This window comes from Balaenoptera musculus, chromosome 14 (genome assembly GCF_009873245.2).
Source record: "Balaenoptera musculus isolate JJ_BM4_2016_0621 chromosome 14, mBalMus1.pri.v3, whole genome shotgun sequence".
NCBI classification, from domain to species: Eukaryota; Metazoa; Chordata; class Mammalia; order Artiodactyla; family Balaenopteridae; genus Balaenoptera; species Balaenoptera musculus.
In genome coordinates, this window is record NC_045798.1 from 16,195,496 (window position 1) to 16,211,696 (window position 16,201).

At 40.6% G+C, this 16,201-nt stretch overlaps 1 protein-coding gene across 7 annotated transcripts in view; it reads left to right on the top strand.

The window, feature by feature from the left end:
• Positions 1-16,201, top strand: part of HECTD4 (HECT domain E3 ubiquitin protein ligase 4) — a 196,115-nt gene that overhangs the window by 115,835 nt on the left and 64,079 nt on the right. For all 7 annotated transcript variants that reach the window (XM_036823844.1, XM_036823845.1, XM_036823847.1 and 4 more), the window contains 12 exons: positions 1,409-1,555; positions 2,240-2,424; positions 4,379-4,532; positions 5,434-5,714; positions 5,946-6,135; positions 7,128-7,209; positions 8,225-8,427; positions 9,133-9,268; positions 10,072-10,254; positions 10,721-10,885; positions 11,282-11,451; positions 12,361-12,476. In XM_036823844.1, coding sequence (XP_036679739.1) covers positions 1,409-1,555; positions 2,240-2,424; positions 4,379-4,532; positions 5,434-5,714; positions 5,946-6,135; positions 7,128-7,209; positions 8,225-8,427; positions 9,133-9,268; positions 10,072-10,254; positions 10,721-10,885; positions 11,282-11,451; positions 12,361-12,476 — 2,012 coding nt within the window. The remainder of the gene's footprint in view (positions 1-1,408; positions 1,556-2,239; positions 2,425-4,378; positions 4,533-5,433; positions 5,715-5,945; positions 6,136-7,127; positions 7,210-8,224; positions 8,428-9,132; positions 9,269-10,071; positions 10,255-10,720; positions 10,886-11,281; positions 11,452-12,360; positions 12,477-16,201) is intronic.

The following is a 16,201-nucleotide window of genomic DNA, read 5'->3' on the forward strand; positions in this document are numbered from 1 at the left end:
CCACCATCTCGAAAGCTTTCAGGGCCCTTGTCAGAGCTCTGGCTTGTTGGCCAGACTAGTCACATGCCCACCCAACCGCAGCGGTGCCCAGAAGGCGTAGTGAGTAACACTAGTGACTGCCACAGCTTACTTCCAGAGTAGTTTCTCTGTAACACTGGCAGCATTATTCCTTTTTCCTTCATTACGTTTCCCTCATGACATTATTAATGCCATGTGTCAGACATCTAAAAGAAATGCAGAAAATCCCAAAGTATAAAATAAAAATCACCTGTAAATCCAGCATCTTAAAATAAAACCTGTTAATGTTTTAGTGTATTTGTTCAGTCTTTAGTCTAACCGTAGTGATCTCCTGTAATGTTTTTAGTGCTCGGATAGCACTGCATCATATCCCTGGACCTTTTTTAAGCCAATTTCCTATTTTTAAACCTTAGTTTTTATTTATTTTTACTATTATAAACAATATTATGTTGTATATCTTTGTAGATAAATCCGATAGTTCCAGTTTTCAGCCAGCATTAATTGCCATAGAATCTATCCCAGGTTGTGTTTTTACACTGGGTAAGTCTTATTTCCCAACAAGATTCTCATATTCTGCTCATAATCAGAGTACGAACTTGCAAAGGACGCTTCGCTAATCTATTTGTGTCTTGGTTTTCTCATTAGTGCAATTGCATTTACAGTATTCAGTGCTGCACGGAATGTCGTAGCCATGCCTCAAATGAATGGTTTCATTGTTAAATAAGTTTGGGAAATGTTGGGTGCCATTCTCTTGCTGCTAGAGATACGAAAGACTTTAACCTTAAAAGGTTCTGAGTAGTCCTGCAGTGAGGAACCCTACTTACCTTTACCTAACGTGGGATTTCCCAGACTTTTCTCTTTTTTTTTGGTTGTGTTGGGTCTTCGTTGCTGCGCACGGGCTTTCTGTAGTTGTGGCGAGCGGGGGCTACTCTTCGTTGCAGTGCGCAGGCTTCTCATTGCGGTGTCTTCTTTTGTTGCGGAGCACGGGCTCTAGGCGCACGGGCTTCAGAGGTTGTGGCACACAGGCTCTAGAGCGCGGGCTCAGTAGTTGTGGCACACAGGCTTAGCTGCTCCGTGGCATGTGGGATCTTCCCGGGCCACGGGTCGAACCCGTGTCCCCTGCATTGGCAGGTGGATTCTTAACCACTGCGCTAGAAGCCCTCCCAGACTTTTCTTGAGTGTGGGCATTGTCTTTGAGGCACACTTAGAAATCCCTTCCAACAACCTTCTGTGATCCTGAAGTTTGGGAAACACTGATCTCCAAGATTCCTTCAGTTCTGGATTCATCTAGACACTCTTGGGTTTCTCAGAAGAACTCTCTTGCTCTTGAGTTCACTATTGCCGTTCTTGACATGGTTGAGGAAGTCTGAGCTTTGGTTCTGTTCCCTAGAATTGAAGAACTAACCTGTGGTGGGATGGTCGAGCAGGTCCAGGAAGCCTTCGGCGAGACCATGACCTCTGTTGTGTCTTTGTGCGCCCGTTACCCTATTGCTTGTGCAAATAGCATCGGACTCTTATGTACTATACCTTACACCAGGTAAGCAAGGAAATGCTTTTTATTGTTAGTAAGGTACACCACAGTGTAGTTGATTAAATAGAAATATTTTTTAATTAAAAAAATTGGATTTTTTGGTTTTGATTATCCAGTGACACTATCACTCTGATTAAATGAGCTTGTCTCCTGACAGACACTTAAAGTTACTATGTAAATTCCTTATTGTTGAGTTCCTGCATGATCAAATGTGGATCCCCATTAGGGATTATATTACATTGTCAAAATGGAGAAGTTTGAAGGAAAGAAATAGTTCCCTAGGAAATTACTTATGTATTGAGCAAAATTTTTTGCCTTTGCACATTTATTTCCTCTCTTAGTTACTTGATTAATAGTTTGAAGATGTCAAGAATTCATGAAGTCATTCTTTGAATCCCCTTATGATAAAATGTGTAGTTTTTTTCTATTATGGTAACCTTGTGTTGATTCCATCGACTTTTACTTTGCTCTTCTATACGAACTAACCAGAACTTGAAGTTCATTACTTATGAAGGAAAATACTCATTCTAAAAAATTTCTATGTTGAGTTATACATTGGTATCCTAAGTTGTGGACAAGGAACTATACCGACATGTTTTATAGCCCTTTGATAACCTGAATCTTAAGTGAGAAGTTCCTAAGGGCTGGTCAGTTATATTTCTTTCATTCAACCCTTTCTGCCTGGCCCAGGAGTGAAGAGAAGTGCCTGGTGCGCAGTGGCCTTGTTCAGCTCATGGATCGACTGTGTAGCTTGAGCAGCCAGACTGAGTCCAGCTCCAGTGAGAAACAAACCAAGAAGCAGAAGGTGGCCACCATGGCCTGGGCAGCCTTCCAGGTGCTTGCCAACCGCTGCGTTGAATGGGAAAAAGAAGAAGGTGAGAAACAGGATTCCTTTCTAGAGCTCATTGATTTCTTCTATTGATGTGTTTGTGTATTAAGTATTTGTGCTGGATGGGGGAAAGAAAAGCTATATTAAATTACATAAGTAGATTGGTTGAATCAATTATGATTTCATGGGAGCCTCTTCATCGGCATGGTTCTATGAAAATTTATCACTACTCTAATGACAGTAAACAGTATCCTAACCTGGAGGGCATTACGCTAAGTGAAATAAGCCAGACACAGAAAGACAAATACTGCAGCCATCTCACTTATATGTGGAATCTAAAAAAGCCAAACTCATAAAACAGTAGAACAGTGGTTGCCACGGTTAGGGGGCAGGGGCAAATGGGGAGATGTTGTTCAAAGGGACAAACTTTCAGTTATAAGATGAATAAGTTCTGGAGATCTAATGTACAGAATTGTGATTAGAATTAATAATACTTTATTTATACTTGAAAGTTGCTGAGAGAATTAATCTTGTGTTCTTATCCCCTCCCCCACACACAGAAAGGTAACTATGGGAGGTGATGGATGTATTCACTAACTTGATTGTGGTAATCATTTCACAGTGTATATGCATATTAAATCATCACGTTGTACACCTTTTAAAAAATTCACATTCTACAATCTGAATATATGCAATTTTTATTTGCTAATCATACCTCAGTAAAGCTGAGGGAGTGGGGAGGAACGATAACCACCTGAAGGAGTACAGTAACCCCAGGAAATTGAAGACATCTTTCATTTCCTTTTTGTCAACACTGCTAACGGTGTCCGAATAAATATTTTTATGCAATGATTTTTCAGTTGCACTTTTGAGGTGCTATTTCCAGATTATATTTTCAGTCACCAATCCAATTTAAAAAGTAAACTTGAAGGATAACTTCTCCGTAGTATCCCAGGTATATAGCTTGTTTATTTATTCATTCACTGTGCGTTTTATTGTCCTGAGAGCCAGGCATAAGATGAATAAGGCATCGTTTCTCACCTTAAAAAATATGGTCCAGTGGGGGAAATAGACCAATGAACAAATAATTACCGTGCAATCAATGCCATGATCAAGGTGCACACAGAGTGCTATGGGAGCATAGAGGTCCCTACAGATCAGCTGTGCTAGGGATCAGGCAAAGCTTCCCAAAGAAGGTGACATGTGAGTTCTTCTTGAAGGATAAAGAAGACTTCCAGGCAGAATGAACAGTAAATGGCAAATAATTATTGTGGCTTTTACGAGAGATGTTTGGGGAAGGCTCTGGAACTACAGTGAAAATGGAAAGACCAAAAAAGGTCTTTTATTATGTTTGAGAAGAGATAGGGTGTGAGTTAAACATCAAGGTGTTTTCCAAAAAAGAAACAGACTCGCAGATATAGAGGGCAAGCTAGTGGTTACCAGTGGGGAGAGGGGCGGGGAGGGGCACTATAGGGGTAGGGGAGTAAGCAGTACAAACTATTGTGTATAAAATAAGCTACAAGGGTATATTGTACAACATAGGGAATATAGCCAATATTATATAATAACTATAAATAGAGTACAACCTTTAAAAATTACGAGTCACTATATTATACACCTGTAACTTATATTGTATATCAACTGTACCTCACTAAAAAAAAAATATATATATATATCAAGATGTTTCCGTCACAGTAAAATGGTGATTCTTGCCTGTCAATCAAAGTGTGTTTCTGGGTTTTGTGTGGATTAATTATATTCAGTTTTAATTAAGAGGAATGTCTTTCCCCAACACTGAATCATTTTTCAAGTTACTGTTACCTTGTTTATGTGCAGTTGTTATCTAATGAGGAGACACTAATTGGATGGCTAATGAAATACTGAGCAGGTTAAAGAAACATTGGGCAAAGGGAGGGCTTTAATGCAGGCTCGCCACACCTGCAGACTCGCCATGCCTTCCTGGGGTTTTCACCGCGCTTCTTCTTTCTTGAACTTTGAAGGCGGCTCCACAGAGGCTGTGCACTCAGGTCTGGCCCGTCAGGTGTCCAGCCTTCTCACCAACCACCTCGCCCGAGCGACAGAGTGCTGCGGCAACCAGGCCGCGGGGAACGATGCCCTCCAGGACGTCCTGAGTCTTCTCAATGACCTGTCGAGGTAAGGAAGGCCCAGCTGGAGCTGTGGGAGGAGGTGGCTTTTCCTCTGAGTGATTTGGCTTCCTTTGCGGGTGGTTGTCTTTAGAAACATCTAACTTACTAGGTCATCCTGATATGCTCTTGCGTCAAGAAAAACAGTAGAGGATGAAGTCATTGAAAAATAGCATTTAGTTCCAAAATAAGAAAATTATTTAGGTGAATATCTACATCATAAAATAACATATTATCATTTGCTTCAATACTTTACTGGCAACAGCTGCTAGCCTTTTGAGTCAATACAATTGCATTCAGTAACCAAACATCTTTACCTTCATTATAGCAAGATTAAAGAATAATCAGCCAGGACCTGTAATTAATTCACCTTCTCATGCTGTATCTTTAAAAAGAAGATATTCTGTGGATGTTTAATCATGTGTGAGCTGTGAGGCCCACAAAAGCTTGTCCACATAAGGCTGCTTATTCTTTGGTTTCTGCTGAAATGTAACAGGTTCAGCTGTGGCAGATCCCAGACTCTTGAGGCCAGTACAACACTGTATGATCTCTTTGGTCTTGAAGCACTTCTTAAAAAGGAATAAAAGACTAAACTAAAAGCCTCCTAGCTTGGGTTTCTAAGTCTTGGTGTTCTGTGAATCGTGCTGAACCATAGGATCTCAATTAAATAAACATCAGGTATCAGAAAATATTCAAAAATCTTTTAAAGTATTGTTGGTCAATTATGAGCTTTCATCAGATGTTTACAAAAACCCTTAATTCTCCTTCATATAAACATATTGCCAAATCTGTGTCTTCCTCATTAAATATGAAGTCATCAGTTTGTTTAACCTCATTTAGGGAACTTTTGCTTCTGAATTTCTGTAGATAACATTCTCAGCATTGTGGACCTTTTCTTCCTCCTTTTGCAGGAGTCACATAGGTAAAGCCATCCTGAGCCAGCCAGCTTGTGTGTCCAAACTCCTCTCCCTGCTGCTTGACCAACGCCCATCCCCAAAGCTGGTTCTTATCATTCTTCAGCTGTGCCGGGCGGCACTCCCGCTGATGAGCGTAGAAGACTGTGGGAATGTGGAGCTCCCACCCTGGAGCTACTCTGTCCCCTCCCTAAATAGCGAGCAAGAGGATCCCAGCGACCCAGCGTCCAAGATCGCCTCGTTGCTCTTAGCAAAGCTAGCAGATTACGTGGTCCCAGGTGAGTAGCCTCCTGGACGGAAGAATGGCACTGAGGCGCTCACTTCCTGTGGACGGTCAGACCGAGCTTTCCCTTGTCCACAACTGCAGCTGTGCTTCCTGTGATAAAAGGGAGAGAGAGCGGAGAAGGGACAGAGCGGGAGAGAGGGAGGAAGAGAGATTCCAAAGCCAGTGCTTTCCTTATACAGGGGAGCCGCACAAACAACTTTGCAATTTTTCTATTTGCTTAAAGGATGTCAGACAGTCCTTTCTCCAACCGCTTCCGAACCTGACACCACGTTGACAAAAACCAGCCCCAAGAGTTCCTTAAAAGGAGATAAAGACCCTGGAGAAGAGAGTGAAGCAGTGGATGGCAAGCTCTCTATCTTTATCCATAAGCGGGAAGACCAGTCATCCCATGAAGTTCTCCAACCATTACTAAGGTGATGATTGTAATAGCTACATGCCATCAAGCACTAGCCATGTCGCAGGCACTGTGCTGAGTAAGCCCCTTGCAGGTATCAACTGTCTCAGACCTCTTAACACCCCTAAGAGGTAATCAATGTTACTATCATCCCTGTCATTACATACGGAGAAACTGAGGCAGAGCTGAAATATAAATGCAGGTCCCTCTGACGCAGAACCCAAACTTTTAACCACAACTCGGTACTGTCTCTCCAGACCCAACAGAGTGAAAATCCTGTTGAGAATGTATCATTTGTGTCCTACGAGGAGTCTATAGTGTGACCTGGGCTTTGAGAAGGAATAATGCAGCTTGGTTTTCAGTTTTTGGCATCCTTCAGCCATCAGTAAATTTAGGGATACCATTGACTGTGAGGTGAAGAAATAAGAAACTTTTTTATAGCTTTATTTAATCGAAGGATGAATGGTATGATTGCTCAACAAGGAAGTAAAAATATATAATTACTGTCCAAAGATTACAAATCTACAGGGCCCTGTCACTGGAATCCAGGACAACGAGAAGGTCCCACCGAGCACAAGGGAATTTAGGAGAGGTGTTTATGTCTCAGATGAAAGAGTCCTCTCTTCAAATAAATGATTGAATGATGGTGTCATCCTCATAATTGGATCCCTTGTCTGCCATCATGGCAACCGAAAGTACTACCAGGCTGTTGGCATAGACTAAGCGGGGTCAGGGCAAGTCAGCACATAGATGAAGAAACTTCCAAGGAACATTCCTGGGCACTGTGAAACGTCATAGTACAAATTTGGTGAAAGATTTTTTTGAGAGCCAGGTTTAGGAGGCAGGGGGAGCTGAATTATTACAAAGGAAGATCCAGTCATTCACACCAAGGCAGCAATCCAGGCTGTTGTTAAAATCCCCTCACTTTGGGATTTAGATCACTCACTGAGGCCTCCCCAACCTGTGACCATGCCTGTAAAATCATTGCCTCTCTCTACCTTCCCATTTTAGTAGCTCAGAAGGACGGCCCTTCCGACTTGGTACTGGTGCCAACATGGAGAAAGTCGTGAAAATGGACCGAGACATGACAAAGGTAACCCCAATATGGAGGAGGCTGCTCCGCCAAGACCCACAGTCGAAGAACATGTGCCAGGCTTCAGGTTGTCAGGAGAAATGTTTTAAAAAGATTTCAAGTTACCACAGGGTGAGAAATTGAAGACAGTGGCTTAACTGAGGCCATTTTCAAGAGAACTAGTCAAAATCAATGTGTCATTAACGTTAAAATGTAGAAGAGAACTCTTGGTTTTGACCTAGAAATTTTCTTAGCTCTGTTAAGAAAGTTCTACAGCCTAAAAATTCTTTAAAAGTGATCAAAAAAAAAAAAAAAGTGACCATAGGGTGAAAGATTAAAAGAGTAATAATAATAGATAATAAGAAATAAAGACAAAAAAGCCCATGAAAATATAAAAATATGCTCAGGCTCACAGATTACACGATAAATAATTAAAGGGGAGTAATAAAACAACAGTAGTGTTATCATTTTTACCTGTCGCACTGATAATGTTAAGATCGATGGTACCCATTATTGCCAAGGTGAGGGTAAATAGGCATTTTCAAGTATCCAGAGACAAGCCTGTCCTTGGCAGTTCTGTTTGTAAAAAACAAAGTAGAATCTGTGTACCCATAAATAGGGGATTTGTTAAAGAAATTATTACATTCCTATAATGAAATACTGTACAACTATAAAAATAATCAGGTAGGTCTAAATATATAGACGTGGATATTCATGATATTTTATGGTATCAGGTTCATATCAATTATAAAAATTCATGATGTTTTGATAACTGATAAAAAAGAAATGAAAACTGTGTAGTGTGGCCTATGATTATGTATGTCAGAATCTGCATGGAAAAAATTCTAGAGGACTAACAGTGATCTCTGACTGGGTGAGGACAAAGGATGTTTGTGGAGATTTAACTTTCTACATATAATATTTTAATATATGAATTTATAAAAATGAGCCTGGATTAGGGGAAACAGATTTTTTTAAAGTATAGTGCTGAGAAGAGCGAAAAGAATATCATGAATGTCTTCAATCTGATCCCCAGGGTGGCTGCTGTGAGGTGATTACAGAAGAGGCGGCAGCTGCTCTGCGAAAAGCAACCAAGTGGGCACAGTCAGGCCTCATCGTCAGCGTCGGGCCACCCGTGGAGTCGCTCAACCCAGAGACTGTGAGTGGACTGTCCACAGGGGACAAGAAGAAAACCGCCCAAACTTCCATTTGCCGAGAGAGGAACTCTGAACTTGCCAGGTAAAACCTTTCACAGGGTGGAAGCTGTCTGCACTCTTCTCAGACTTACTTTGTAAAGGATTTGTTTTGAGGGTTTTAATTTTATATCCTCCCCTTGACCTGCTGGAAATGAGATCTGAGGGCTTAAAATACCCATCCGTTGTAGTAGTTGTTCTCAAAGTCAAGTTAGAAAGTGGTGACCATCCAGGTGGATCCGAGGTTGTGAGGGACGGATAGGGAGGAACTCCAGGCTGAGTGGACATCTGTGGCAGGAGGATTGTTTTTCTGAGAAAGGCCACCACCAGGAGCACCAACTATAGTTTTTTTGAGAGTAGAAATAGTAAACTCTGTCCTTGCTGCCTTTACTTCATCCAAACAATACTTGTCACCATCCCAGCTGTACACAGAAGCTTCTTTCTAGTTGGAGGAAGGATAAATGCGTGTTGCCCCTGGGAAGGTTGTGTGAGGTTCTGTGCTTGCCAGCCAGAGGCAGATGTAGTTAGTGTAGGTCCTTTCCTTGATCACGATGGTTTATACAGTTAAAGGTTTAGGGTCCATTGTTTCCAAGGCTTCTTCAGTTACCAGAAAGAATGGGAGTCACCGAAACCCACTTTTTCCAGTATTTATAACTAGAAAATGTTTGCATCTGGTGCCAAGCCTGAAGCCACTCGTCTGCCTTATTCACCATCACTGGGCACTGACACTTTTCCCTGTTGACACTTGCAGGACCGACCCTGTCCGACCTTTCATCAGTGGGCATGTGGCAAACAGCATGGCCGCAGAAGTGATCGCCTTGCTTCACAGCTTGCTGATGGCACCTGAGTCAAATGCTGCTCAGATATGGACCACGACAGCAGAGAAGGCGAGTACGCTGTTGCTGCTTAAAAGAGGAAGCAAGACAGAAGTTAATGTTCTGTTCTAGCAGAGGACATTCTAACAAAGAGAGAGTTCCCAAACTGGCCAGATAAACTTGTTAACTGTGTTTTCCCTGAAATTTGCTTTGACTCAGTAGCTTCAACTCTGTTAACCCACATCTCCTTTCACGGCCAGTTCTGATTTCACAGAAGGCAGGCTAGTGTTCTCAGGAAAAGAATGGCACTCCTTGTTTCTCCTTCTTGCTTGTATTCGATTGGTACTAACATTAGGAAATCATGCAGCCTTGGTTTATTGGATTTGTTAAGTGTACTTACTAAGTCCTAAGGAGGCCTCTGTGTGATTTACACTGAGTGCTCTGTCAGTAATTCATCTTTACAAACAATAGTTCAGTTTCCTGAAAACTAGGGTTTGGTAATCAATTTCCCTTTTCCCAGTCATTCGTGATGTGAACACCTTATAACGTGTCCTAAAGATACTTGGGTGTTGAGATGTAGGCAGTATGCTGTTAAGGTTTTCCTGCAGATAAATTTTTGCTTTAGTTTAGGGGTTTTATTAACAGTGTTTGATTCTCCCATATTTTGAGGCTGTGTATTTCCAGTTCTGTCCAATCACATAAGGCAAATATGCCAAGAATGTCAGTGGTCATACCTGATAATTATTTCATCCCTCCCATATCCAGAGTTCCTTTAGCACTTGGGACCCAGGCACTGTTGTAGACACTGCATCATGCTTAGTATCAAAACAACCAGAGCTTTATCTCCCACTGCATGGGCTGCTTCTTACATTTAGGTTCTGTCTCGTGCGCTGATGTACATTCCACAATTGGGGAAATATGCAGAAAGCATTCTGGAAAATGGCAGCAGTAGTGGCAGAAAACTCGCCAAACTTCAGAGAATCGCCCGCCAGGCTGTCGCTGCACTGTGTGCACTTGGAGGCTTCAAAGAGACAATCAAGATAGGGTCTGAGGTTCAGGTAACCAGCCACCGTTTCCCCAAGTCATCGCTTTCCCCTGTGTATAAGTCCATTGATTAATTGCTCATCTCTAAGACAAGTATCATCCACCCAGTTGGACAAAAATCCTTGTTCCTTTAAGCTAAGAAACTCGTGACTTCTAATCCACACTATGCTGCAGATTAGTCAGATATTAGTACAATACCGTGTAATGTTAACTACAATACTTGTGTCCTGTGGTGGTGTTAATATTGGCAATATTTTAGAATTGCAAGTTTGAATTTGTATCATACTGTGATCACCTTGATGTAAGGTTTTAGGACCTATTATTTTAACTCATGTTCAGGGCTTGGTATCTGCGTTATAAGAAACTATTACTGTAATGCTGGTAATGACAGCTGTAAATTTCCTCTTCCCACTTGTCACATCAGATAATTGCTCACACCATCAGAGCTGGTAGGTAGTGCTAATCCCTCTGTGTCTCTAGGTTTTAGGTAGAGGAATATCAGGAAGCGTCGGAGCAGTGGCTTCTATCAATGAACAGGAAGGTATAGCTACAGTCAAATTCCCACCCATAGACTGTAGAAAGACGTCGCAAGCATCAGACACACTGACTATTCCATTGTCTAGACTTTGTGTTCCAAGATCAGAGGTAAGGTGATTTTTAAATGCATCTTAAAATGTTACTGCAGATGGTAACCATACTGTAATGAGTAATATGCACATACACAGTACAGAAGCACAAATACTTGGTTTTCTTAAATTTTACTTGTGACGTGTATTTACCTATTGGGCATAATCATTTAATAGTAACATTTGTGTGGAAATTTTTACCTAGATGACAAAATTAATTTCTTTGGTTTGGAATATTCCACAGTGTATTGTATGTTTAATTGTTTGGGTCTAGCTTGCAATTCTGTATGGTGATTTGATTCTTTTTAACTGAAATTTTGAGAATTAACTCCAGATGATAATAACACCCTCATTTCTTATAAACTAACTACTTGAATTTAACTTTTTGCCATGCCCCTTCCCCCACCGCCATCAGGCATTGCCTCTTCATAAACTGTCCATTACTGAGAAGGTAGTACAGGCAGTCCAGTCCATGTTGCTTCCTCAGGAGGGAAGTCTCTCTATTCATACCTCACTTCCTGCAACAGGAGATGGGTCAGCTCCTGTGATGGCAGTCGTTCGGCTCCTGGCTGAAATAAGAACAAGGTGAGCACCCTCCAAAGATCCCCTCATGTGCTGAGGTGGTGCAGGCACAGAGACAGGGGTCTTCCATGGGCCCCTCTGCACCCGGCTTAGTGGGTCTGCAGCATGAACTTCATGCCAAACTGAGTAACAGAAACCATCCTCTTGTGCTATGTTTACTATGGTTTTTGTTGCATTCCCCAGTTTCTGCACTTTGAAATAAAGTTTAGCTGTTTCCCTAAGAAAGTTAAATAAACTAAATATGATTGATATATAGAGCACATACATAAGGCTCCACTGATTTGCTTTGGTTAAAGAACTTTGTCCTGTCACAGGAATTCTTCTGCAGCTTTGCCTTTTGTAAAGTGGTTCGGACCACATTAGTACCTATCTGGTCCATCTGCTTTCCAAACTGCTGAGGAGAAAATGAGGGAATGCTCACAAGTGTTGGAGTTGGAAAGAAAATACGTTTATTTACAATTAAACAACAACAAGTTTCTTTTGACAATGAAACTTATCAGAAAGTTCTAATATGTGTTTTGAATCAGGTGAGAGAGATCAGCATACAGATTTCCCAAGCGTTTGGACCTCTCTTGTTCCCAGAACATTAATATTGCCCGTGGAGCGCAGGTTAGGAAGAGCTGTTACGAGATGGTGCTGATTTCTCTCCTGGCACTTGGTGACTTCATTTAGGGAGATGGCAGCCATTTTTCCCTTTTCCGATTGTGCACGCAGTGTCAGCAGTTACTATGCGGGGAAAAGAGAAGTTACGTACTTCCCAGCCAGTCCAGCTCAGAAAAAAAGCAAGAGGAATGGGGAGTTTGAACCTTGTTTAAATTAGAGGATAAAATTGATTGAAATGTTTTTCACAGTTGACTTTTTAGAGAATGACCATTGATGACTTTGAAATATTGTAAATCTTTTAACATTAAGAGCATGCCTGGTCATGGCCCAGCTTTTAGAAGACAGCTTATTTTGTGAAGAATTCATACAGCAGTGTCCAGCAGCTGTTGAAGTTCTCAACCTAGTAGCCCAGGAATGCAGTGCTGGTAAGTACCTGTTACTTTCCTTTCTACCCTATTGTGTTAAGTTTTGTCAGCACATTTATAATTTGATAATGGAATGTTAACTGTTTTCATGTACACATCCAACAGCTGAACTATAAACACAACACTTACCACAATTTACTTTCATTTCAGATCTAGAAATGTAAATAAAAACCTTCAGTATATGCCAACTAGGAAATCAGCATTTTTCAATTTAACTTTAGGACCACTATGTCAGAGTGTTTTCTTTTCCCCATTCATATTAATTAGTTGCCTTTATTTCTCAGTTAGAATTATGTATGAGCTGTCCTTAGAGCTGCAGATACTTTCTGACTATTATCATTGGCCACATTTGAATTCAGAATGAAGAATTTACACTAACATCCATCTTTGTGTGTGTGTGTGTTCCTCTGTGTCTGTGTGTGTGTGTTTATGGAAAAGTTCGAACAAATACAAGAATAGAGAGACTTTTTTCGTATAATGAACCCTCACGTTTCCATCATCTAGTTTCAACAGTTATCAACTCATAGCCAATCCTGTTTCATCTACGCTGCACCATCCTGGATTATTTTTAAGCAGATTTTTAGATATTCCTTTATTTTAAACATAAATATTTTAGTATGTGTTTCAAAAATAAGGACTCTTAAAATAACCACAATATCAGTATCACATCTAAAAAATTTACAATAATTCTTTAATATTATTAAATATCTAGTCAATGTTCAACTTTCTAAAGTTCTCGTAAAGTAATACTTGTTCTTACATTTGTTTATTTGAATCAGGATCCAGATAAAGTTCATCTATTATAATTCATTGCTGTCTTTTAAATCTCTTTTTAAAAAAAATTCCCCTCAGTATCTTTTCTTCCCTTGCAACTTATTTGTTGAAGAGTTTCCCACAGTCTGGATTTTGCTGATTATATCCTGTGGTGTCATTTAATGTGTCCTTTTGTCCTCAAATTTCCTGTAAATTGATAGTTGGCCTGGGTGTTTTTAAAGTGAAAATTTACCCTTTATCCCCAAGGACATAGTAGGACTCTAAATGTAATTGTTCACAATTAGATTAGCAGTTCTCCAATGCTCTAGTACTAGCATTTTCATAAACTGTAAGGAAGAAGTGGATATCCTTACCTTCCCTAATGGTTTTAGTTTTATCCTTTTTTTTTGTTTTTTGGTCATTTTTGTTATCTATATTATTTACTGTGTCTCATGCTGTTTGCTTTTTTTCAGTAACTCTCTAATCTCTTTTCTGTCCTTAAATTTTTGTCCTTTTTCATGTGGCAGTGATTTCTGTTGGTTTGTTTTTGCTTTTTAATTTGTCTTCATTCTGTATCTGTTTTACTTCCCAAATCTCCTTCACTTAACAAGCATGGTTCTGTGGAGTCAGCAACTGTTAAAAAAACCTCAGAGGGGGACTTCCCTGGTGGCGCAGTGGTTAAGACTCCGTGCTCCCAATGCAGGGGGCCTGGGTTCAATCCCTGGTCAGGGAACTAGATCCCACATGCATGCCACAACTAAGAGTTGTCCTGCCACAACTAAAGAGCCAGTGAGCTGCAACTAAGGAGCACATGTGCCGCAACTAAGGATGCTGCCTGCCACAGCTAAGGCCTCGTGCAACCAAATAAATAAATAAATAAATAAAATATTAAAAAAAAAAAACCTCAGGGAGACCCCAAGAAAAGGGAAAAAGAACAAAAGAAAAGGAGCTTGCATGCTCGGCTTCTTGGGTGAAATTACTTATGCTAAATACTTGCTTATAATTTACTTTTGTACTTGTGGTATGTAGTTCCCTGCCTCTGCTTTCAATATTCTTGGCTTAGGTTGCATCCTAAGACTTATTTGACTGATTTTAGCAAGCATATAACTTGCTGAATGAATCACTTACTATTCTATAGGACTCTTTCTGGGTATCTTTTATACATTTTATGGAATAAAGGGATTTTACTCTGTGAAATTAACTTTGGTACTTAATGTACAAGCCAGGAATCGTAATAATTTAGAGCAAATGGTTTTAATAATAACCCACTAACCCATTTTTTTCTGTGGAAAAGAACCCTGTGGTAAGAAAGAGTTGGAAAGAAACGTGGGGGAAGTTCTTATTAATTGCTACAAAAGAGAAGACTATGAGCTTATACACAGCGATTTATATTCTAAAATACTGTCCTATGTCAAGTATAACAGTCCTTAATAACTCATTTATTAGATTATCAGAAAGAGCTCTGAGGTTAAATGTTGGTATCCAAGTTTGCTGATTGCTGAGTCATTTACCTGTATTTATAAAAAAACAAAAACAGGGCTTCACTGGTAGCGCAGTGGTTAAGAATCCGCCTGCCAAGGCAGGGGACATGGGTTCGAGCCCTGGTCTGAGAAGATCCCACATGCCGCAGAGAAACTAAGCCAGTGCGCCACAACTACTGAGCCTGTGCTCTAGAGCCCGCGAGCCACAACTACTGAGCCCGTGTGCCACAACTACTGAAGTCCACGCGCCTAGAGCCTGTGCTCCAAAGCAAGAGAAGCCACCACAATGAGAAGATCGCACACCGCAACGAAGAGTAGCCTCCGCTCGCCGCAACTAGAGAAAGCTGGTGCACAGCAACGAAGACCCAATGCAGCAAAAAAAAAAAAAAACAACCTATATCTGAATTACTTTTCAACACAGTAGTGGATTCTTTTTTTTTTTTAATTAATTAATTTATTTATTTATTAATTTATTAATTTATTTATGGCTGTGTTGGGTCTTCATTTCTGTGCGAGGGCTTTCTCTAGTTGTGGCAAGTGGGGGCCACTCTTCATCACGGTTTGCGGGCCTCTCACTATCGCGGCCTCTCTTCTTGCGGAGCACAGGCTCCAGACGCGCAGGCTCAGTAATTGTGGCTCACAGGCCTAGTTGCTCCACGGCATGTGGGCTCTTCCCAGACCAGGGCTCGAACCCGTGTCCCCTGCATTGGCAGGCAGATTCTCAACCACTGCGCCACCAGGGAAGCCCAGCATAGGAGCTTTTTATTCTCATACTAGATGCTATAAAAATCTCCTCTTACGTTAAGCCTACTTCATGGTAGACATGCCTCAACTCTGCCAAACAGCCCCCACTCCCTTTCTTCTTCCTAAGAATTGCTTTTCCCTTATTATTTGGTCTGATTCCACCTATCTGCATTGAAGTATCTCCATGACACTTGTTACTGGTTGATTATAAGGACACTGCTGCAGATGTTATTCACTGTATCATCCAGCATTCTGTGTATAAGATCTCTCAGAATAATTTTTAAGTAATTTTAGCAAAAATAATTGGAAAATGTTTATTAAAAATAATTGGGCTCTTTATGACTAGTCAGTTTACATTTATGTAATGGACTCCATGAATCTATAACTAAATAGTTTCCCCTTCTTTGGTTTGTCTATTGGGAAGCACAGATCTAGACTTGTGTCCCTGACTCCCAGGTGTAAATAAAGAACACTAGACACATACCTCATGGCCTGGCCTCACTCCTGGCTCCACTTTGACTATTTTATCTTTGATCGCTGTCTAATCCATATCATTGGATTGTATTAGGTGTCTTGTGTCTGTAAGTACTAGGTATAAGTCAATAAATCTTTCTTGCTACTATCCTAAACATATTCTGTAGTTTACTTTTATTAGACTACATCTTATTCTTCCTAAGACATCTTTTTAAGTTGAAATATAATTCGCATACCACACGATTTACCATTTTAAAGCGTACAATTCAGTGG